The sequence below is a fragment of the Triticum aestivum genome, chromosome 2B, assembly GCF_018294505.1.
Source record: "Triticum aestivum cultivar Chinese Spring chromosome 2B, IWGSC CS RefSeq v2.1, whole genome shotgun sequence".
NCBI classification, from domain to species: domain Eukaryota; kingdom Viridiplantae; phylum Streptophyta; class Magnoliopsida; order Poales; family Poaceae; genus Triticum; species Triticum aestivum.
Genome location: NC_057798.1, coordinates 271,575,164 through 271,599,893, shown reverse-complemented (window position 1 = coordinate 271,599,893; position 24,730 = coordinate 271,575,164). Strand labels below are relative to the sequence as shown.

At 42.2% G+C, this 24,730-nt stretch overlaps 1 protein-coding gene across 14 annotated transcripts; it reads right to left on the bottom strand.

Moving 5' to 3' along the window:
- Positions 1 to 61: 61 nt before the first annotated feature.
- Positions 62 to 5,037, bottom strand: LOC123044721 (uncharacterized). 14 transcript variants are annotated; one of them, XR_006420273.1, is made up of 9 exons: positions 4,600 to 5,037; positions 4,140 to 4,375; positions 3,648 to 3,976; positions 3,414 to 3,567; positions 3,294 to 3,335; positions 2,578 to 2,824; positions 1,959 to 2,126; positions 1,334 to 1,575; positions 62 to 476 (listed from the first exon to the last, which is right to left on the bottom strand). XR_006420273.1 is itself a non-coding variant. In XM_044467555.1 (6 exons), exons 2-5 carry the CDS (start codon positions 3,877 to 3,879, stop codon positions 1,465 to 1,467), a joined length of 504 nt encoding a protein of 167 aa, XP_044323490.1. In that variant the 5' UTR covers positions 3,880 to 3,976; positions 4,140 to 4,581; the 3' UTR covers positions 62 to 476; positions 1,334 to 1,464. The 14 variants fall into 14 exon arrangements, 1 of the variants encoding a protein (XP_044323490.1); XR_006420266.1 differs by lacking the exon at positions 1,959 to 2,126 and having other exon boundaries at positions 3,648 to 3,728; positions 3,815 to 3,976; positions 4,600 to 5,033; XR_006420275.1 differs by lacking the exon at positions 1,959 to 2,126 and having other exon boundaries at positions 1,334 to 1,553.
- Between the last annotated feature and the right edge of the window lie 19,693 nt (positions 5,038 to 24,730).

Sequence of the window (24,730 nt, the reverse complement as noted above, 5' to 3'; positions counted from 1 at the left end):
TCTTCATTTTAAATAAAAAACATGAGGTAGCAAACTCTCATAACTGTTGATAAAACTACAATGAAGTTTAACCAAAATTGTATTATATCAATTTCAACCCATTTTTTACTCCAAAAGGAAACTAATACAAATTATCCATAATAAATGCAAAAAATCGACGGAACCATCTGAATCAAGGCATTTTTTTACAACATCTGAATCAAGGCATAATGTTAGTGCCTCCCTAATTGATTTCTGACCTTGATGTCTCTTCGTATATTTTAGTAGCCCAGAAAAAGTAGTCTAGACGATCTATACTCACGGCCGCCCCCATGTTACATACACACGCTACGATGAAGACAGGGCACCAGAATAGACCCATATTCGACTGCATCGACAAAGATAAGGCAACAATAAAATAGCATCTCCTTCGGCTCTGTGTTGTTATACAACGGGCTCCATTACGTTTATACTTAATCCTTAATCCTCAGCTCTACCTGCAGCTCCACATTCAAGAAACATCAAAACACACCAAGGCTTGTGAACAACTTTTAGCTATTGATAACAAAATAGCCTAAGATTACACATGGTCATTGATAAGATTGAATAACGAATCTTGTGTGTTTTCTTCCTTAAAGATCATGAACAGTGGGTTCAGTTTTCTATGTTCATTGTTGATTGAATTTGCAACTTGTCTGCCGACTTGTTGACCAGAGCCTAAATGCGCTATATGGCAGCTTCGTTAGGAACTTGAACATGAAAGAGGACCAAAGGAAAAGTATTTTTTACTACATGTATATTCAATAGCTCAGACCCTACAGCAGATTGTCTAGGTTTGCTCTTTGTGCAAACTGAAGTATGCACATGTTTTACTGTAATTTAGAAAATTCAAACACAAAGTAGATGATTTCTGCTTGTAGGACAGATCTGCTACCAACCATTCAGAAGGATTAAGCTAGATGTTGGCAAATCTTGTTCAGGTTGCGGTGGCTAAGATAGGTGATGAATTCTCATGTTTTTATTGTCGGCTCCCTAGTACTATGAAGAAACCACATTGGTCTGCATCCAAAATCCATCTGCTGTATCCAAAAAGAATTGACAATTAGTTTTGTCCTTGAAAGAAATAATGCTAATCAAGCAACCAATGTCATATTTGCGAGCTCAAAATTATTGGGAGCAAGGGATGGTTACTGGTTAGAGTAGCAGATGAACAACAATGGGCGATGCAAGAAATTGACTTCGCGTGCCAGACGACACTGGCGTACAATGGAACTAACCTGATACGACTTATACTTTCAAGTTGTATTTGCTTGCCCAATAGAAGTGGTAGTATTTGCAGTGCAATGGAACTAACCTGATACGACTTATTTGAGGAGACGACAACAACAGCCAAGGAGGCGGCATCGTCCAAGAGGAAGTCCTTGACATGTGACCTGGGCAGCGTCTTGGTCAGGTACTCGGAGTCAGAGATGATGCTGCCATTGCTCACGCTCGCCGGGACACACTGCCGTCGCCGTTGCCGCAGTCTTTATTGCTGGGGCTGGTGCTGGTATCTTCCTCCTTCATGCTTAATTCTATCACCGAGCCACATTTGACCTGATTTAGTAAGTTCAATGTACCGACATTATTTGTAGCACAAACCAAGCAGTGAAACATGATTTTAGAAGAGTTAAGATATATGTGGGACAGTGTATCGTGTCACTTTCATATGCTTTCTTAAATGACCAAAAGGAATGGGGACTTCAGTTTTCACAAATGAGGAATCGTAAAATGGTAACGATTAATGAATAACAAGAGCTAATTCTTCAATCCCAACTAATTTCCTGGATTTCAAAGCAAAGCACCAATGCGCCATGACATTTGTCTGTATCACACTGCACCAAGTAATTTCGCATCATGCTTTGAAGCTACCGTGTCTACAATTTTGAACTCAATGGCATAGTAATTTGGTACAAGATAAATGTAGTTGCACACAACACCTCTTCATAATGGCCGGAGCACCGTGGTAACCGCACAAGCGAGAGCACAAGCCATCCTCCATCTCCAGTCGCACAAACACACTCAATATAATTTTTCAAATAAAGCATGCCTCATCTTCAGTCGCACAAACACATTCGATATAAAGTCCTTTTATCAAGTTAAGACATCTATATCTTGCAAATAAAGCATGCCCCATTAATATAATTTCTCATAAGTTGATAAAAGGAGAAGCATACACATAGAAAATAATTTGACTATTTGTGTGAAACAATTCTAACACAAACACACCCACATGGTAGAAAGGATTTTGTGGATGCCATCATATGAACAGGCAGATCTAAAAGTATTAAATATTCCATGGCAATGCTATGTACTTTTCCGTCTAATCTATTTTGCAATATCATAACACAAGTCATTACAAACAACACTTGCCTTGTCCCCTCAGGTATTCTCGAGGTTTTAGCGTAATGTCAATTGAGCATTGTTCAACAAAAGTACTATTGAACTGGCTAAGAACTTATATTTTACCTAAGTGCTACTGCGATCTATACATCAAAGCATAATCAGCCTACAGATATTCCTACATCAAAAAAATTATTTCTTCTTTGAGATACTCACTCGGTCCCATAATATAGGATTTGGTGCTGCTTGCAAGATGCCCTCTTGCGCCGATTTCACTCGCTGCATCTTGCGTACGTGCAGTACCACGTCATTGTCAAGGAAAGCACGCTGCCATTGGCAGAGCTCCTGCAGGTTAAAAGGAACCTCCTTCTCTTGGTACCAGCAAAACCCACAGGTCAAAGGGCCCACCCCGTTGTTCGGGGTGCTCAAACCTGTAAGCTTGTCAACTGCAAAACCTTCTGATCTGCGAAAAAGGAATGGATAATTCGTCAAGGGTTTTACATCGATAAAACAATAAAGGGAACAGAACACAAATGGAAACGACCCTCATACACACTCTGATCTGTATAGATAGTTCTTATGTATATATAAGAGGAATGACATAGGGACAGATTGCCAATGGTTGTCAGAAACAACCTGAACCAAGCATAGAAATATTGTGCATTATATAGATAGATGTGGCGCAGCCTGAACCAAGCTTACAAATATCATGCATTAAATAGATGAATGCAGTGGAACGCACACATAGTTTAATATTAATATATCCTGCAAGAGATGTGTAATATACATGTTCAGGACTTTAAATTTATGGGTAGAAGTAAACAAATATAGTCTGTCCAACGACGACCATCATGTATGTCTTTTATGGGCAAATTATCGCATGATAAATGGATTGGAAGGAGAAAATGAAAAACCCTAGCTCGAATCTGTACCTAAGTGATATATTCTTCTCAGGCTTCTCAACTACGGCACTTCTGTCCACATAAAAATAATTGCAGATCCATCAACAACAAAATTAATTTCACATTGGTCAGAATCTGTTCAGATCTCACCTAATACAAACACATGCCCTCTTCATGAGACCCTGAACCTGCCCTTAGAGTTCAAATAAATGTACCATTTGATAGCAGACTAATACTTTGTTTTTGCTTTATACATGACTTGCTCACTGCTCATAGTATAAAGCTAACTCGGTTGTAAAGGGAACTGGAAAAACCACTCAAAAAAGTTAGAGAGCCCAAAAAAACTTCTGGACTGAAGTATAACTACTGAAATGGAGCACGCACCTGCCGTCGAGATGCAACCGCTCGGGCGCTCGATCGCAGAAAACGAATCCGGGGAATATGAGGACGGAAAGGTCTGCTGGTCTGCAATTGAGATGCAAAGAATCATGATTTATATTCAGGAGACCAAACATGGTAATAATCTAAATTTTCAGCTCGGGAACACAAACACTCGCAGCAATCTCGAAGGCACAAATTTGCCAATAATAGAACCAGATATAGACAGAAAGAACATCTTCACTCCCACTTAATCCAAGCAATTCACACCAAAAAAGTCTCCAACTTTCCTTTGGTTCCAGTCAATCACAACTTCAGAAACAACCTTCAATAATCTGCATTTAAGAGGTCAACTGAATTAAAAATATTGTAAGTAACAAGCATTTAGGCTGGTGATATTGTTATAAACGTGTTGTCGAAGATTTGTAGAAACAAACTAAACGAGCTCTATCTTCTTTTCACTGCTTTTTTCTTCTGAGGATAGAAAAATAGAAATACCTCTGTTGGACCGCTCAAGTAGTAAAAGGGATCATTGCCCTTGCCTACACATGGGCCATGGCTCCAAATTCATAAGTCATGATCATTTGCATTCAGAGACTATCTTCAGAAGGATCTTGTTTGTGTTAGTGCTTCAGTATTGTCTGCGGCAAAGGATTAATATGTTTGTTTTTGCACATGTGCACATAGCAGCTAGCTGCGGCTAATATGTTTGTTGTGTTTCTTGGCTGATTTTCCTGAATTCAGGCGTGAGGAACGAAACATTAGAATCAGGAGTACAAAACCTTGTCTAGCATATATATTATACAACTACTATCTAACATCACAAACTGGCCTGCACTGGGGTAATAGGAAATGATCATATGACGAAAAATTAAACATAAAAGAAAATATTTTTGGAGAAGGAAGAACGTGTCAGGAGGATCTGGTGAACCTGCTACGCATACTCATGTGGACTTACGGTTCCGGTGAAGTGGAGCTGATGGAAGAGGGGACCACAAGCAGCGGCGGGATGGTCGGCGCTAGAGCTCATGACGAAGTGGACCCGTGGCGCGGCGGCAGGGGAAGGGGTCGTTGGCGCGGGCAGCGGCCGCGGTGGGACGTGGGGGTGGCGGCCGCCACTGGAGGTGGGGCGGTCGTGGCTGGAGGTGGGGCGGCAGCCGCCGCTGGATCTGGGCGCGACGGCCACGGCTGGAGCTGGGGTGGCGGCCGCGGCGGGAGGTGGCGGGGGCGGCTGCGACGGGCGATGGCGCACCGCGAGACGGGTTAGCGTTTGAGGGAGGAAGATGGGGGAGGGGATCGGCGGCGGCTGCAAGGGCGAGGGCGAGGGCGGCGGCTTGATGTGCGAGGGCAACAGCGAAGGGACCTGGAGGCTTCGCTCGCTCGCTCGCTCGTTTCGCACGTTGCCAGTCCAAGACGGGTTTTTTTTCGCTGGTTTTCTTTCGTCGGTTTATTTTCGTCCGTTTTTTTTTGCGTGGTGGGGAGTATCTGGAGGCATCGCTCCCTCATAACGTTATTGGTTGGTTCGATTTTTTGCGTGGAGGGAACTACCTGGGAGGTGGGAGGGAGTACGAAAATAAACTGTCTCGGCTGAGCGGGAGGTGGGAGCAAGTACCAAAGAAGTACCAAAAAAGACCGGGTGAGGTGGGACGAAAATAAAACCCGGAACATGACCTACCAACTGAGACATTAGGAGTAGAGATTAAATGTGTTGATAAATAGATGTATCGCCTAGTGCTCGAACAAGGGGACTGATTGCGCCCTACAAGTATTTGGAATTGACTTCCCTAAGAAAATATTTGGAATTGACGTGGTATTTAATATGAAATGTTTACGATGAGAAGGAATACATGTGGCTTGATGATGTTTTATATTTAACTTGATACGGCTTTAGCTGAACATTCAATCGATCAAACCATAAATTTCATTCAGTCTGACTCCGACTTTACATTCATACGACGATCGATCTAAAATAAACAGAAATGATAAACGTTCCGATTTTAAGCATGGCAATCTGAATGTTTTTCATGGCAAATTTAGATTATGCGGTGGTGGCGGAGGCGTCTTGCGGTGGGAAGCGGCTCCTCTGTCGTGCTCTGTGTGTCTTCAGGCCACTGACTGACGGCGATGGCAGAGTCTTGCGCCGTTGTTGGCGTACTCCTGGACATTGGCCCTAGCTTCGAGGAAGGGCAGAATGTTCTGGACTTCAGTCTCCAGGAGCGAGCCAACTCGCGGGAGGAAGCGACTGGCGTTGGTGCAAGGAAGTGGTCGACGACGGCCATCCATGCCGCTGAGGGGGGCACTGGCACCCACACGGGGACAGGTGCTGGCAACGGCGCGACGGAGACATTCGTGTGCACAAGCACCGGCATGGGCACATGCATTAGTACACGCGCAGGAGCATGCGTTGGCAGGTGCACAGGCGCGTGAAAGTCGGCGGGGACCTCATGGAACCCCATGGCATCAAGCTCGGTGACAATGTGCGGCTCCCAACCCATCAATGCCACGGGGATGGACGTTGGCACAGTCGGGGCAACTGGAGCGGGAACAGGCGCGCCGTCTTCCCGCAAGGCCAGTTCAAGCTCGTCCCAAAGCATGGTGTCTTCCTCAGGAAACTGGAAGACTAAGGGCAGACCATCATGATGCGGCATGGCGTATGGTTAGGTTAGGCTAGTTGGAGGTAGACGACAGGAGAATCGGAGAGGAAGAGAGAAGATTGTAACGATACTGGGTAGTGCGGGGTTGATTTTAAACTGCGGCGCTGGCGCCATTAAAAGTCGGGTTAGTTGAGACGAATGTGGGTGGTGAAGCCTTATCAAAGGGCTCGCCTCCCGGTGAGCCTGCGCAGCGGCCTGCTCGCATGCCTCCCAGTCAGCCGGCGCAGCAGTCTGCTCGCACACCTCCCGTCGACTCACACGCTTGCTCGGACGGCACCTGCCGATGAGAAGCGGGACTCGTGGCGTCACCGCCCACAGTTTGAATATTGAAAGCGTTCGCCTTAACGTGACAGGTCTTTATTCCAAAATACCTTGGCTCTTCATTTGTGCAACTTCTCATAAGCAACTTGTCTCAAATTGAAGAAAAAAAATACGACAGCATATTTGTGCCATATCACGAGACTATGCTCAGTTTCGTGAATTTCTGGTCACTTTTGGATTTTCTAAAATTTGAAGTCCACGATTCAAAACAATATCATAACCTGCATCATGCAATAAATTTTCAAGCGATACATCTTATAGTTGTAGATGTTAATATTTCTTAAGAAAGGATTTATTCAAACATTTTGCTTAGTCAGAGTTCAGACAAGTTATATATGCAGAGTAAAAGGATAATCCCTGTGTACCAGTGCATTGCCTAATATATTAACTCAAGTACTAGGCACGAACAAACGGGGCTCAATTCTGTGCTCATCCTGGTGTAGTACTCCTATTAGTACTAGGCAACGGAGTTGATGGGTGACCTTGGGTACCGGCGACCAAGGGAATTGAACCGTGTTCGTCACGGTAGGTAACGTTGTCTAGTTACTAAAGCATTCCTCCATTGTTCATCGGTAGTCATTATGGACCGGGGACGTGAGGGGAATTTCCTAGAGCTGGAATTCTGGCCGCCAGATATTTCAGCTTGAAACGTGGAGGCTCGACTGGTTGGGGTTGGCTAATGTGCGTACCACGCACGCTACCAGAAGGACACGAGCTTGGGTATTTTGTTTAAGGATCAACACGAGCCCGGGTCTGGCTGGTACGCCGTTGGGTGCTACCATTCGAGAATATGAAAGGAATCTTTTAAATTGCCGAACGAATCTATATGTACTACATTGCCCGTATTTTCGTTGCAAATAGTAATCTCAACGTGGTAATTGATTCATGACAAGTTCTTGAATTAGAGTGAGTTTGTGATATAGTGATCTCAACGTGGATTTCACATTTCATGGTATCCCTAGTAAATTTTTCATTGCAAATTCAAATTTAAAAGATGAACGGTATGGTGGTGAGAAAACTTTGTATGTATCAAGCATATGACCACACAACCCCCCCCACACGAATACAACAACAATCCAGTAAGTATAGTGCATCTATTTTTCCAAACCATGCATATATAACACGAATTTAAAAATATTCCCTTTGTTCCTAGATATTTGTCTTTTAGGGATTTCAACAAGTGACTACATATGGAGCAAAATGAGTGAATCTACATTCTAAAATATGTCTATATACATCCGTATGTGGCAGTCCATTTGAAATATATAAAAGACTAATATTTAGGAATGAAGGGAGTAAAATGTAAGACATGCATGGTCTTCAATTCAATATTTAAAATGAACAGGAAACTGAAACATGAATATTAAGACTAGTACTACATACATGCAAATGTTGTGTTTAGGCAGAGCTATGTAGATTGTCGGGGGATAATCCCTCGACCTTAGAGTGAAGCTCTATTTAGGATTGTTTTGTAATGCCCCGAGACCGATGCGCCAGGTGTCATCCAGTTATTCGCCGTCGTTGCCATGTCTTTCGCTTGCGTGCTGCTTTTTGCCATGTCATCAGGTGCATTTCATTTACATGTTTTCAAAACTTGCATCCGCTCGGGTCTTCCAGTTCTCTCCGTTGTCCGTTCTGAGCCTAGCCACACTCGCACGCGCCCGTCGCGCCTCCCAGTTCTTGTTTTGTGAGCGGGAGAAAAATGTTCTCGGAATGGACCGAGAGTTGTCGAGCGGTCTTGGTATATCACCGGTAGACCGCCTGTCAAATTTCGTTCCATTTGGAGGTCGTTTGATGCCCCAATGGTTACCCGCGTTAACCGCCGGACCGATTTCTCTTTACAGCCCAACACCCCTCCAGAACAGCCCACTAGCCCATCTAAACCCCCTCCATGCTCTTCGCTGTCGGATCATGATCGTGTGGGTGAAAACCTCTCCTCCATAGCCCTCTCCTAGCTCCCTCTACCTATAAAAATGCCCCCCCCTTCCAAATTTTGGGCAAAAACCCATGCCGGACACAACACCCCTGCCGCCGGACATGTACACCGCCACCGCCGAGCCAATACCACCTTACCACATGTCCCCGTTGGCTCCCCCACACCGTGCAGCCCGCGAGGCCCAGATCCCCTGAGTGCCCCACGCCCAGCGCCACCCAGATCCCTTCGTCCCGCCGCCGTCGCCCTCGCCGGAGTGCGACCCCGCCTTGCCTCCACCTCGTCGCTGTCGGCCGCTCCGCCCCGAGCCGTACCTCTCGCGTGCCCGCCGCCGCCGCCAGCAACCGCTCCGTTCGCCGCCATCACCCGCTTTCCCGTGCCTGTGCACCGCCGCCGCCGGCACCTCCTCGCGCCTCCCCGTCTCCACCGAGCCCCTCGCCCGCCTGGCCGCCGCCGGATCTGGCCGGGATCCGCCTCACCCCACCCTCTGGTGTCTTCCTCCACCTCGCCACTCGTCGTCCCCGCCACCGCCGTCGCGTTGACCTCGACCTGGACGGGCTCGTCCTGGTCCGGCCCCGTCCCGCCAACCAAATGGCCCCACTGTACCGCTCCGTCCCTAGTGTAAAATTTCGTCCATGAGCATAACTTTGTGCATGTTGCTACGTTTTGCATGCATGATATGTCAAAATGTTCATCTCAGAGGTGTCTACGTGATGGTTGAATTTGCATTCATGGTAATGTTCATCTTGATACCTTAATCTTCGCTGCAGAACTGCCAAGTGATATAAACTGCTAAAATCTGTTGCTTGTTAACATCATATATGCATCTTGTGAGTGTTGTAACTTTATCCCTGTTGATCCTATGGTGATGATCTTGATATGCAAATGTTCATCTCAGAGTGCTCTACATGTTTCTGTGCGTGCTTTGAATTCATGTTCGGGTTCATCTTCACATGTTAATCCCTGTTGCAAAAGTGCTTCATGCTGTTAAATGCTGAAAACTGTTATAACTTGCCTATTTGTCTTTTTTATATCTTCTTGTGTGATTTTCTTTTGAGCATCATGTCAACATGTTTTAGGAGGATAATCATGTCATCTTTGCATTGGTATAACTCACATGTCCTGATAAGCCCTGTGGTGAGTGCATCAAGCTTGTGAAGTGGGCTACTTGCTGTTATTGTTCTGCTAAGTCTGAATCTGTTATATTACGTTGCTATGTTTGCTTGATGCTACCATCAAATCCATGCACAATATGGAGATGCTTAGTTGACATGTTTTGATATCAATGTCATGATATATCCTTCCATGCCATTTGATGCCTCATAAGTCTTGTAGCATATGTTTTCATTGCCATGAACATGCCAAAATGATGTTCAAGTTTTCATGTTAACTTCATAATGTCATGTTGTGAGCTTGATATTAATTAATATATGCCTGTTTTGGAGATTCTCCAATTACTTGATTTGAATTATGATATTATTACTTTTTTCAAATGCCAAGTTTGATAATTTTGGACTTCATATGACCTCTGTTCCGGGCTTGCAAACATGCTATGATAATGTTGCAGTTTTACACTTGCTGAAACTATTATGACATTCAAAATTTTCTTGTTGGTTCCCACTAATCCATGAGTCATATGCATATGATGCCTTGGTGATATTTTCTCTTTGTTATTTGTACTTTGATTACATGCCCTTGTTTGCTATGTACAATTGCTGTAGAATCTTTGTTTCTTGCCTCCAACATGTCATCATATTAACTCTGCTCATGCATATGCCCTGTTTTTCACCAAGTCGTGAATCTGTGTTATCAAGTTGCTTTTTGCATTGATCATCTTGGGTTAATATTGATGCCTCTGAACCTGAACCTTAATGATATTTGAAGCATGTTATCTTTACTTTGAGTGCATATCAAGTTTGTTCTCATATGTTTCCTATAGCATGTTGTTTTGATGATTGCAAAGTGCCTAGTTGCTGGGCAGATTGTTTATATAACTTGTTTGGAGTGTATGTGTTGCACCGTTACTCCGTTTTGAGAATGCCCTATATGAAACTTGCTTAGAATTGCATATAGTTTCATATTATCTTGTTGCATCCTTGTTTCAAGTGTGTTTTCTTGATGTTTGAATGCTTTTTGCATCAATGTCATGTTTAACTTGTTTTGCTCATACCTTCTAGGCCGTAGCTCTGAATTAAAGGAGCTTTATATGCCACTTGACTAGAAAAACATGTAGATCACATGGTGCACTTTAACTTTCTGTTTAGCAACTTCAACTTAATGTTTTGTTCAGATCTGGACCAACTTCGAAATTTGCATATGAGGACTTACCGGAATTGTTATATGTTGTTTCCGGCCTCATTTAAACTTGCTTTGATGTGTGGTTTTGTATGCATCATCTCTTGCCATGAGTAGCATCATGTAGCCTTGTCATGCATCATACTTGGTTGAGCACTATGTCATGTTTATGTGTTGGGTGTTTATCATGTTGTTTGCTTCTTTTCGGTTGTGCGCCTTCTCGTTAGTTCCTGTTTCGTTGCGATCATGAGGATTCGTTCGACTACGATTGGCTCATCTACACCCGTTCATCTTCTTCATGGACTCGATCTTCTTCCTAGCGATATTTCAGGCAAGATGACCGTTACCCTGGATCTCACTACTATCATTGCTATGCTAGTTGTCTCGATGCTATCGCCGTGTCGCGCTTCCTAACACTTGTTTATCAAGCCTCCCTATATGCCATGAAACAGCCTCTAACCTTTTCCACCATCCCAGCAAACCTTTCTTTGGCTATGTTACCGCTTTGATTAGCCCCCCTTATAGCATTGCTAGTTGCAGGTGCAGTGCAGGTTGTTCCATGTTGGGACATGGATATCTTGGGATATCACAATATCTCTTATTTAATTAATGCACATATATACTTGGTAAAGGGTGGAAGGCTCGGCCTTTTGCCTGGTGTTTTGTTCCACTCTTGCCGCCCTAGTTTCCGTCATACCGGTGTTATGTTCCTTGATTTTGCGTCCCTAACACGATGAGGGTTTATGGGCCCCTCTTGACAGTTTGCTTTGAATAAAACTCTTCCAGCAAGGCCCAACATTGGTTTTAACATTTGCCATCATAATAATATTGAATTAATTAATTAATCTGCATAGGGGGCCGTGTCCCTAGGTTCTAATTCCACATAACAGCGGAGGCCTGTGCTGATGGTGTTGGTCCCAAATTGGCAGTAGCCGGGGCCACCAACGGGTGTGCCAGCCGGAAACTTAGCCAATCCGGACGTGGCGTGAGACGAGATACGCGTGGCTACTATCAGGGGAGGTCTTGCTGGACTTGTTTTACCACTGTCGAAATGTCTTGTGCACCGGGATTCCGAGTTTGATCGGAGGGTCTCGTGATGGAGGATTGTATCCACGCATCGTGAGCTTGTTATGGGCTAAGTTGGGACACCCCTGCTGAGTTTAAACTTTTGAGAGCAGTGCCCATGGTTATGTGGCAGAAGGGAACTTTTAATATCCGGTTGTAGAGAACTTGACACCAGATTCGGATTAAAATATACCAACCGCGTGCGTAACCGTGACGGTCTCTTTTCGAGTAAGTCGAGAAGAGAACATGGTGGGTTTATGTTTGAACGTAAGTAGTTCGGGATCATTTATTGATCATTACTAGTTTGCGACCATTAGCGTAGCTTCTCATCTTATTCTTGTACTCGTATGTTAGCCACCATACATTGCTTAGTCGCTTGCTGCAACCTCACCACTTATCCATTCCATACCCATTAAGCTTTTCTAGTCTTGATACCCATGGTAATGGGATTGCTGAGTCCTCGTGGCTCATAGATTAATACAACAATAGTTGCAGGTACAGGTAATGCGATGATCATGACGTGAGAGCGATGTTTACTTGTTTGGGAGTTCTTCTTCTGCTTCTTCTTCGATTGAGGGATAGGTTCCTGGTCGGCAGCCTGGGCTAGCAGGATGGATATCGTTTGAGTCTGTTTGTGTTTCATCCGTAGTCGGATGTTGCTCTTATGTATGATGTTGTTGTATTCATGTGGCATTGTATGCCTTTTGTATGTATCCCCATCTATTATGTAATGGTATGATGTAATGATATCCACCTTGCAAAAGCATCTCCAATATGCGGCTCTATCCTTGGTGGGACCTTCGAGTTCCTGTCGGATAGGATCGCATATTGGGCGTGACAAGTTGGTATCAGAGTCTTGATCGACCATAGGAGCCCCCTTGATTGTTCGTAGCATGGCCTTTGTCGAGTCTAGAAGAAAACTTATTCGGAGCCTAGTTATATCGGAGAGTAGGAATTCTTTTTACTCCTCAGCCCCTTTGTCGCTCTGGTGAGGAATCTTGACGTAGGTGTTTTGATTTACTCCTCTTCCCCTTCAAATTTTCTTTAGGATCATGCAGTTAGTTTTCATTCGTTGCGTTGTTAGCTCTTTTCATCCGGTGCATTTCTTGTCAAGTTGATTTGATCCTCTTCATCGTTTGCCAAGATCAATCTTCAGTTCTTTCTCGGACGAAGAGAGGAATGTCGTCCAAAGAGAGACAATGTCGTCCGGAGTTGTCTTTCTTTTTCCCACCCGCCCACCCTTTTTCTTCTTGGAGACGGAGTCCTTAATCGAGTATCCATCCTACTCGTGTGAAGCCTTTGCATCATTTCCTATATTATTTCAACCGGTGTTTTATCTTCAAGTTATTCGGAGATTCCCTGTTCCAAGTTGCCTTTGTTTTTCCCGCCCTCCCACCCCTTTTCTTCCGGAGTCTGAGTTTCTATTCGAGCATCAATTTCATTCGTGCGGAGCATCTTTAGTCTTTCCTCAATCACTTCAACCGGTGGATTCTAGTTTGTCAGACTCTCTCTCGTTTCCTTCTTTGGTGGATTCAATTTAATTATTCGGTGTTGATCATATTCCTTTCTTTGACTCAAATGTTTCCCCTTACTCATTCGCCTCTCGCTATTCAATCACTCTGGATTGATGAAGACATCTCAAGAGACTCGTCTGTGTTCCAATTTATTTGAGGTTCTCACCTCATTCTAGTCTTTCAATTGTTCCGGTGCATGATAACCCACAAGTGTAGGGGATCGCAATAGCTTTCGAGGGTAAAGTATTCAACCCAAATTTATTGATTCGACACAAGGGGAGCCAAAGAATATTATTGAGTATTAGCAGTTGAGTTGTCAATTCAACCTCACCTGGATAACTTAGTATCTGCAGCAAATTATTTAGTAGCAAAATAGTATGATAATAAAGGTAACGGTAGCAAAAGTAATATTTTTGGATTTTGTAGTGATTGTAACAATAGCAACGGAAAAGTAAATAAGCGAAACACAAGATGTGAAAAGCTTGTAGGCAATGGATCAGTGGTGGATAATTATGTCGGATGTGATTCCTCATGTAATAGCTATAACATAGGGTGACACAGAACTAGCTCCAATTCATCAATGTAATGTAGGCATGTACTCCGAATGTAGTCATACGTGCTTATGGAAAAGAACTTGCATGACATCTTTTGTCCTACCCTCCCGTGGCAGCGGGGTCCTAGCGGAAACTAAGGGATATTATGGCCTCCTTTTAATAGAGAACCGGAACAAAGCATTAGCACATAGTGAATACATGAACTCCTCAAACTACGGTCATCACCGAGAAGTATCCCGGTTATTGTCACTTCGGGGTTGTCGGATCATAACACATAATAGGTGACTATAGACTTGCAAGATACCATCAAGAACACACATATATTCATGAAAACATAATAGGTTCAGATCTGAAATCATGGCACTCGGGCCCTAGTGACAAGCGTTAAGCATAGCAAAGTCATAGCAACATCAATCTCAGAACATAGTGGATACTAGGGATTAAACCCTAACAAAACTAACTTGATTACATGGTAAATCTCATCCAACCCATCACCGTCCAGCAAGCCTACGATGGAATTACTCACGCACGGCGGTGAGCATCATGAAATTGGTGATGGAGGATGGTTGATGATGACGACGATGATGAATCCCCCTCTCCGGAGCCCCGAACGGACTCCAGATCAGCCCTCCCGAGAGAGATTAGGGCTTGGCGGAGGCTCCGTATCGTAAAACGCGATGAAACTTTCTCTCTGATTTTTTCTCTCCATGAGACGGAATATATGGAGTTGGAGTTGAGGTCGGCGGAGCCTCAGGGTGCCCACGAGACAGGGGGCACACCCAGGGTGGGTGGGCACGCCCCCCACCCTCGTGGACAGGGTGTGGCCCCCTGGTCTTGATTCTTTCGCCAGTATTTTTTATATTTTCCAAAAAGTGCCTTCATGGATTTTCAGGACATTCCGAGAACTTTTGTTTTCTACACATAAAACAACATCATGGCAGTTCTGCTGAAAACAGCGTCAGTCCGGGTTAGTTTCATTCAAATCATGCAAGTTAGAGTCCAAAACAAGGGCAAAAGTGTTTGGAAAAGTAGATACGTTGGAGACCTATCAACTCCCCCAAGCTTAAACCTTTGCTTGTCCTCAAGCAATTGAGTTGATAAACTGAAAGTGATAAAGAAAAACTTTTACAAACTCAGTTTGCTCCTGTTGTTGTAAACATGCAAAGCCAGCATTCAGGTTTCAGCAAATATTATGAACTAACCATACTCACAATAACACTTAGGTCTCACAATTACTCATATCAATAGCATAATCAGCTAGCGAGCCATAATAATAGAACTCGGATGACAACACTTTCTCAAAACAATCATAACATGATATAACAAAATGGTATCTCGCTAGCCCTTTTTGAGACCGCAAAACATAAATGCAAAGCACCTTTAAAGATCAAGGACTGACTAAACATTGTAATTCATGGTAAAAGAGATCCAATCAAGTCATACCCAATATAAACTAATAATAATGAATGCAAATGACAGTGTGCTCTCTAGCCGGTGCTTTTTAATAAGAAGGGTGATGACTCAACATAAAAGTAAATAGATAGGCCCTTCACAGAGGGAAGTAGGGATTTGTAGAGGTGCCAGAGCTCGATTTTAAAATAGAGATTGAATAAAATTTTCAGCGGCATACTATCACTGTCAATGCAACAACTATGATATGGATGTATCGTCCATACTACATGCATTATAGGCAGTTCCCAAATAGAATGGTAAAGGTTTATACTCCCCCAACCACCAACAAGCATCAATCCATGGCTTGCTCGAAACAACGAGTGCCTCCAACTAACAACAGCCCTAGGGGAGTTTTGTTTAATTATTTTGATTTGCTTTGATCTTTTTGGATCATGGGACTGGGCATCCCGGATACCGGCCCTTTCTCGTGAATGAGGAGAGGAGTCCACTCCTCTTGAGAATAACCCACCTAGCATGGAAGATATAGGCAGCCCTAGTTGAAACATGAGCTGCTCGAGCATACAAAACAGAATTTCATTTGAAGGTTTAGAGTTTGGCACATACAAATTTACTTGGAACGACAGGTAAATACCGCATATAGGTAGGTATGGTGGACTCATATGGAATAACTTTGGGGTTTAAGGAGTTTGGATGCACAAGCAGTATTCCCGCTTAGTACAGGTGAAGGCTAGCAAAAGACTAGGAAGCGACCAACTGAGAGAGCGACAACAGTCATAAACATGCATTAAATTAATTCACACCAAGTACAAGCATGAGTAGGATATAATCTACCATGAACATAAATATCATGAAGGCTATGTTGATTTGTTTCAACTACATGCGTGAACATGTGCCAAGTCGAGTCACTCAATTCATTCAAAGGAGGATACCATCCCATCATACCACATCATAATCATTCTAATAGCATGTTGGCACGCAAGGTAAACCATTATAACTCATAGCTAATCAAGCATGGCACAAGCACCTATAATCTCTAAATGTCATTGCAAATATGTTTACTTCATAATAAACTGAATCAGGAACGATGAACTCATCATATTTACAAAAACAAGAGAGGTCGAGTTCATACCAGTTTTTCTCATCTCAATAAGTCCATCATATATTGTCTTTATTGCCTTTCACTTGCACGACCGAACGATGTGTATAATAATAATAGTGCATGTGCATTGGACTAAGTTGGAATCTGCAAGCATTCAACTCAAGAGAGAAGACAAGTAATATGGGCTCTAAGTTAAATAAACAATCATGCATATGAGAGCCACTAAACATTTTCAATATGGTCTTCTACTCTCGACCCCCAAAGAAAAGAAAAGAAAAGAAAACTATTTACACGGGAAAGCTCCCAACAATTAAAAGAAGAACTAGAAATCTTTTTGGGTCTTCATTTAATTACTACTACAAGCATGGAAGTTAAACTAAATAATTTTTTGGTTTTTTCTTAAGGTTTATCAAACACACAAGAAGAAAGCTAGAAAAAGGAAATGAAACTAGCATGGATAATACAATGAAAGAGTATGAGCACCGACGACTAGTGTGTGAACATGAATGTAAAGTCGGTGAGAAATACGTACTCCCCCAAGCTTAGGCTTTTGGCCTAAGTTGGTCTAGTACCAAGGACCGCTGCTACTCTCACTGGTGTACTGAGAGGTGTAATCAGGATACCACTGGTTGGCCATCTCCGGGTCCCACTGGTAGGATGATGCATGATAAGGGTCCAGTTCAGGTTCCGGCTCAGGCTTAGGTTCTGGAGTGAATGCTTGGCCTCGATGAGCATACACCGCTTCCGGTGTGACAAGAAAACTATCTGCAATTAAATCAAACAACAGAGGCGCGGGCAAAATAATAGTCTCATTGTGTTTCTTATTAAATCTAAGGTTATACAAGAGCATCTTCTCTTTGTTGTCAACAATAAACTCATGTGCTACCATGCTCTTGTAATCTAAAATGTAAGGAGGCAATTTTGTCTCCTCTTTCTCATGGTGCCTAATAGGTATCTCAAAATGTCTAGCAAGACGTGTAGCATAGATACCTCCAAAGATGGGGCCTTTTGTACGATTCAAGCTTAGCCGTTTAGCAATGACGGCACCCATACTAAAATTATTATCTCCAAACAAGGCATGTTGAAGAATGATAATATTAGGAACACTAAAGTGTCCACTATTTCCACAACCAATCAAGCATCTACTAGCAAATATGGCAAAGTAGCGTAAAACAGGAAAGTGTATGCTAGATATTTTCGCATCGGAACTCTTCTTTGGATCCTCTACAGTGATAGTGTTAACAAAGCCATCCACGTCTTTATGATGGGGTTCCTCTAATTCTCCCTCAAAGGGTATCCTACATACCGCGCAAAAATTACGCAAGGACATTTCTCTGAATTCATCATATAAATGAAATGATACTGAAGGCGGTGACTTCTTAGGATAATAATAAAAAAAATTGCATGAAAGTATTGGTAAGTAAGAGATACTGATCGATCCGGTCGTGGAGGAAATCGGTGAGGTCTACATTCTCGATCAAAGAATAAAAATCTTCATGAATTCCAGCTTCTTTCAAGAAATTATCACATGGCCATTCACACGGTCGTACTTCCGCTACGCGACGAAGATTATACTTGGCTTTTTCCTTCTCTTTAGCTTGTTTTTCCTGAGAGCCTTGGCTAGAAGAGCCCCTCAAAAGTCTCCTTAACATTTTCTGAAAATTTCTGAAATTTTAGTAACTTCAAAATAAAAGTGAATAAAACTAAACAAGATTGATAGCAACTACTCCTACAAGTGCCTAGAGCCTATATCAAGCATTAGAATTACTTGGGACCTCATAAATTTAACATGCAAGCTCAAGAACATGCTCACCTATGCAGCAAAAATTTGCAATGAATAAAGCACTAGAACAAAAACTAATTGGACCAATGGAGGAGTCACATACCAAGCAACAATCTCCCAAAGCAGTTTTGTGAATGGAGCTTTAAGCAAGGAGATCAAAAATCGCAGCAAAATGAGCTAGAACTCGTGCTTGAGCTGGATGGGGATTTTTTGGGAAGAAATTGGAGTGTGTGGGTGCTGGCATAAGTGGAGGGGGCCACCAGGGGCCCACGAGACAGGGGGCATGCCCAGTGTAGGTGGGCTCACCCTCCACTCTCGTGGCCTGGTGCTTGCCCCTCCTGCAGTGATTTCAGTGCCTAAAATCCTCAAATATTCCATAAAAATCATACTAAATTTGCATGGCATTTGGAGCACTTTTATTTTCGGTATATTTTTTATTGCACCGATAATTCAGAAAACAGATGGATAATACTATTTTTGCTTTATTTATTCTAAATAACAGAAAGTAAAAAGAGGATACAGAAGGTTGTGCCTTCTAGTTTCATCCATCTTGTGATCATCAAAATGAATCCACTAACAAGGTTGATCAAGTCTTGTTAACAAACTCATTCCGAATAACACAGAACCGAAGAAATTTTGAATAACATTAAGGTACCTCAACGGGGATATGAACATCTCCAACAATAAGAATATCATACTTTTTCTTGACAGTATGGAGAAGAAATTCAAAACCTCCAATAATGATAGTTGGAATTTTTCCAATAGAATTGATGCTATGAACTTGAGATTGTTTCCTCGGAAAGTGTACTGTATGCTCATTACCATTAACATGAAAAGTGACATTGCCTTTGTTGCAATCAATAACAGCCCCTGCAGTATTCAAAAAGGGTCTACCAAGGATAATCGACATACTATCGTCCTCGGGAATATCAAGAATAACAAAGTCCGTTAAGATAGTGACATTTGCAACCACAATAGGCACATCCTCACAAATACTGATAGGTATAGCAGTTGATTTATCAGCCATTTGCAAAGATATTTCAGTAGGTGTCAACTTATTCAATTCAAGTCTACGATATAAAGACAGAGGCATAACACTAACACCGGCTCCAAGATCACATAAAGCAGTTCTAACATAATTTCTTTTAATGGAGCATGGTATAGTTGGTACACTCGGATCTCCAAGTTTCTTTGGTATTCCACCTTTAAAAGTGTAATTAGCAAGCATGGTGGAAATTTCAGCTTCCGATATCTTTCTTTTATTTGTAATGATATCCTTCATATATTTAGCATAAGGATTTACTTTAAGCATATCAGTTAAGCACATACATAAGAAGATAGGTCTAATCATTTCAGCAAAGCGCTCATCATCTTTTGTCTTTGATGGTTTAGGAGGAAAGGGCATGGGTTTCTAAACCATAGAAGCATATTTGCTAACGAGTTTGAGTTCACCTTTAACTCTAGCCATATTATCGCTCACGCGTCCTATCTTGAAAGCATTATTCTTTAACTCTCTACCAACGTAAGCATTAAAACTTTCTTGTCTAGCCATAAAATCATCAAATTCATCTAAGCATGGGCTATGAAATTTAGTAGAGGGGGTTTCAATTTTATCATATCTATAGAGAGAATTTAATTTTACTACTTGTGTCGGGTTATCAAGACAATGTGGTTCTTCGACAGGCGGTATATTAAGACCATGTATTTCTTCAATAGGTGGTAAATTCTTAACATCTTCAGCTTTTATACCTTTTTCTTTCATTGATTTCTTTGCCTCTTGCATATCTTCAGGACTGACAAATAAAACACCTCTCTTCTTCGGAGTGGGTTTAGGAATAGGCTCAGGAGTTGGCTCAATTGGTTCAGGAATTGCCTCAGGAATTGGCTCAGGAAGAGTCCAATTATTTTCATTAGTCAACATATTATTCAATAGTAATTCAGCTTCATCGAGTGTTCTTTCCCTAAAAACACAACCAACACAACTATCCAAGTAGTCCTTGGAAGCATCGGTTAGTCCATTATAAAAGATATCAAGTATTTCATTTTTCTTAAGAGGATGATCAGGCAAAGCATTAAGTAATCGGAGAAGCCTCCCCCAAGCTTGTGGGAGACTCTCTTCTTCGATTTGCGCAAAATTATATATTTCCCGCAAGGCAGCTTGTTTCTTATGAGCAGGAAAATATTTAGCAGAGAAGTAATAAATCATATCCTGGGGACTACGCACACAACCAGGAGCAAGAGAATTATACCAAGTCTTAGCATCACCCTTTAATGAGAACGGAAATATCTTAAGGATATAATAATAGCGAGATTTATCATCATGAGTAAACAGGGTGGCTATATCATTCAACTTGGTAAGATGTGCCACAATAGTTTCAGATTCAAGGACATAAAAAGGATCAGATTCAACTAAAGTAGTAATTTCAGGATCAACAGAGAATTCATAATCCTTATCAGTAACACAGATCGGTGAAGTAGCAAAAGCAGGGTCAGGTTTCATTCTAGCATTAAGAGATTGTTGCTTCCATTTAGCTAATAACTTCTTAAGACCATATCTATCATTGCAAGCAAAGATAGCTCTAGCAGCTTCTTCATTCATAACATAACCCTCAGGAACAACAGGCAATTCATAAACACTGGGAGAATTTTCATCATCACTATCATCAATAATAGCATCTTCAATAATTTCATTCTCTCTAGCCCTAGCAAGTTGTTCATCAAGAAATTCACCTAATGGCAAAGTAGTATCACGCACAGAAGTAGTTTCATCATAAGTATCATGCATAGCTGAAGTGGCATCATCAATAACATGCGACATATCAGAATTCATAGCAGTAGCAGGTTTAGGTGTCGCAAGCTTACTAATAACGGAAGGAGAATCTAGTGCAGAGCTAGATGGCAGTTCCTTACCTCCCCTCGTAGTTGAGGGCAAAATCTTGGTTCTGTCGTCTTTCAAGTTCTTCATAGTGATCAACAGATATAAATCCCAAGTGACTTAGAGAATAGAGCTATGCTCCCCGGCAACAGCGCCAGAAATTAGTCTTGATAACCCACAAGTGTAGGGATCGCAATAGCTTTCGAGGGTAAAGTATTCAACCCAAATTTATTGATTTGACACAAGGGGAGCCAAAGAATATTATTGAGTATTAGCAGTTGAGTTGTCAATTCAACCGCACCTGGATAACTTAGTATCTGCAGCAAAGTATTTAGTAGCAAAGTAGTATGATAATAAAGGTAACGGTAGCAAAATAAATATTTTTGGGTTTTGTAGTGATTGTAACAATAGCAACGGAAAAGTAAATAAGCGAAACACAAGATGTGAAAAGCTCGTAGGAAATGGATCAGTGATGGATAATTATGTCGGATGTGATTCCTCATGTAATTGCTATAACATAGGGTGACACAGAACTAGCTCCAATTCATCAATGTAATGTAGGCATGTATTCCGAATGTAGTCATACGTGCTTATGGAAAAGAACTTGCATGACATCTTTTGTCCTACCCTCCCATGGCAGCGGGGTCCTAGCGGAAACTAAAGGATATTAAGGCCTCCTTTTAATAGAGAACCGGAACAAAGCATTAGCACATAGTGAATACATGAACTCCTCAAACTACGGTCATCACCGAGAAGTATCCCGATTATTGTCACTTCGGGGTTATCGGATCATAACAGATAATAGGTGACTATAGACTTGCAAGATAGGATCAAGAACACACATATATTCATGAAAACATAATAGTTTCAAATCTGAAATCATGGCACTCGGGCCCTAGTTACAAGCATTAAGCATAGCAAAGTCATAGAAACATCATTCTCAGAACATAGTGGATACTAGGGATCAAACCCTAACAAAACTAACTTTATTACATGGTAAATTTTATCCAACCCATCATTGTCCAGCAAGCCTACGATGGAATTACTCACGCACGGCGGTGAGCATCATGAAATTGGTGATGGAGGATGGTTGATGATGATGACGGCGATGAATCCCCCTCTCCGGAGCCCCGAACGGACTCCAGATCAGCCCTCCCGAGAGAGATAAGGGCTTGGCGGCGGCTCCGTATTGTAAAACGCGATGAAACTTTCTCTCTGATTTTTTTCTCCGCGAGATGGAATATATGGAGTTGGAGTTGAGGTCGACGGAGCCTTAGGGGGCCCATGATACAGGGGGCGCGCCAATGGGGTGGGCGCGCCCCCACCCTCGTGGACAGGGTGTGGGCCCCCTGGTCTTGATTCTTTCGCCAGTATTTTTTATATTTTCCAAAAAGTGCCTCCATGGATTTTCAGGACATTCCGAGAACTTTTGTTTTCTACACATAAAACAACATCACGACAGTTCTATTGAAAACAGCGTCAGTCCGGGTTAGTTTCATTCAAATCATGCAAGTTAGAGTCCAAAACAAGGGCAAAAGTTTTTTGGAAAAGTAGATACGTTGGAGACGTATCAGTGCATCATCACTTCTTCAATCCTTTTTCAACGGTGTTTCTCTTTAGTGGGCCCTAACCCACAGGTCTTTTCCTAGGATCTTACCTGACTCTTCTGATTCTTTCCGGAGTATTCTCAAATTCTTTTCTAAGTGTGACGTAAGAATAGATTCCATCAGTCACATGCCTTCTCCACGATCGCTTGTAATTCTTTCCATCTTTGGTTCAACCTTTTCCTCTTTCATTCTTCCGGAGTGTCTCAACAATTTTGGTGGTGTTTCTCGTTGGCATTCTCAACATTTGAAGACCAAAGAAGAGTTTCACTTAAGTCTTGCCCATTCTCGTGAAGATTCGTGGTTCTAGGTTCATGTTACCCTCTTAAATTATTCCGTTTGTCAGAAATTCCTTTTCTTACCCATCCGGAGTATGTCAGGAGTTGTTTTCCGTTTTGTTTTACCGGAGGCCATCATTCATGAAGAATTCTTCGTCCTCACGTTCCAGCTACTGTTATCCAGTTATCCCGACGCATCTGTCAAGTATTCTTTAATCAGTTTGCGATCTCTTCGTTCTCTTGTCTCTAAATACCCTCAAGTATATTTGTTCTTTTAATTCTTCCCGACGATTCATTCTCTTTTCTTTGTTCATTTTTATTTCTACGGTGGTTCATTCAAGATTCCTTTTCCTTTGTTGTCATATCACTTCAATCGTTCTTCCCAATTCTACCGGTGGTTCGTTGAAGATTGTCAAAGTTTTGCGCGATATCTCCCCTTGATATTTTTCAACGTAAATAAGTAGTATGCAAATCCATTTCTTCTCATCTATTTAATTGGCGGAGGATAAGCATAACATAATTCTTATTCTTATTTCATCAAGTTGGGTAATTCCTTCCTTCGGAGTTTGTTCATGATGGATAATCTCTCGGTTCTAAGTTGTTCATCTTTTCCGGAGTTCCAAGTTTTTCTCGCTTGTCTCGTCGTGAAGCTCCATCTAAATCACTGCAAGGCTTTAATCTTTTTCATTTCATCCTTCAATTCTATCTCATCATCCTTTTGTTACGGAGTTCTTCACAGGGGTTCAAGTATCTTTCCTCTTGCGTCTCGAAGTGCAATTAATTCTCCATATTCTTTTTAAGTGGAGTTTTGCATTTCTTTGTTCTTCTCAGATATTCAAGCATTTCGTTGCGGCATAATTTCACCTCAAGTTTTGAGATGTTTTTCTATAAGTCCACACAAGCTTATTCGTTTTTTTTTATTTTCCAACAACTCCGTTCAATACTTCCTTCTAAGGATGCTATCGAATTCATTCGTGGTGGAAGTTGTCGTTCTCTTATCCATTCTTTTCATTCCATTCTTTCAATTCTTCCGGAGGCATTGCATTGTTCATCTCGTCAAGTGTCATCCCATCTTGTGAAGTTCATGTTCTATTCCTTCCATTTTTAGCTAGAGTGCTTCCCAAATTCTTTCATTCTTATTCCTTTCTACCTTCTTCTAACTGAAGTGGTTTCACAATCTGTCTTATTCAATGAGATTTTGATTCTCGTCATATCCGTCGTTCCTCTTTTCTACCAGGATGCTCTCGACTTCGTTCATCTTCTCTCTTGCGTTCTCACTTCACCTCATCCTCTTTTCTTCCGTCTCGTTCCTAAGATCTCGGGACGAGATCTTCTGTTAGTTGAGGAGAGTTGTAATGCCCCGAGACCAATGCACCAGGTGTCATCAAGTTATTAGCCATTGTTGCCATGTCTTTCGCTTGCGTGCTACTTTTTGCCATGTCATCAGGTGCATTTCATTTGCATGTTTTCAAAACTTGCATCCGTTTGGGTCTCCCAGTTCTCTCCGTTGTCCGTTCTGAGCCTAGCCACACTCGCACGCGCCCGTCGCGCCTCCCAGTTTTTGTGTTGTGAGTGGGAGAAAAATGTTCTCAGAATGGACTGGGAGTTGTCGAACAGTCTTGGTATATCACCGGTAGACCGCCTGTCAAATTTCGTTCCATTTGGAGGTCGTTTGATGCCCCAGCGGTTAACCACGTTAAC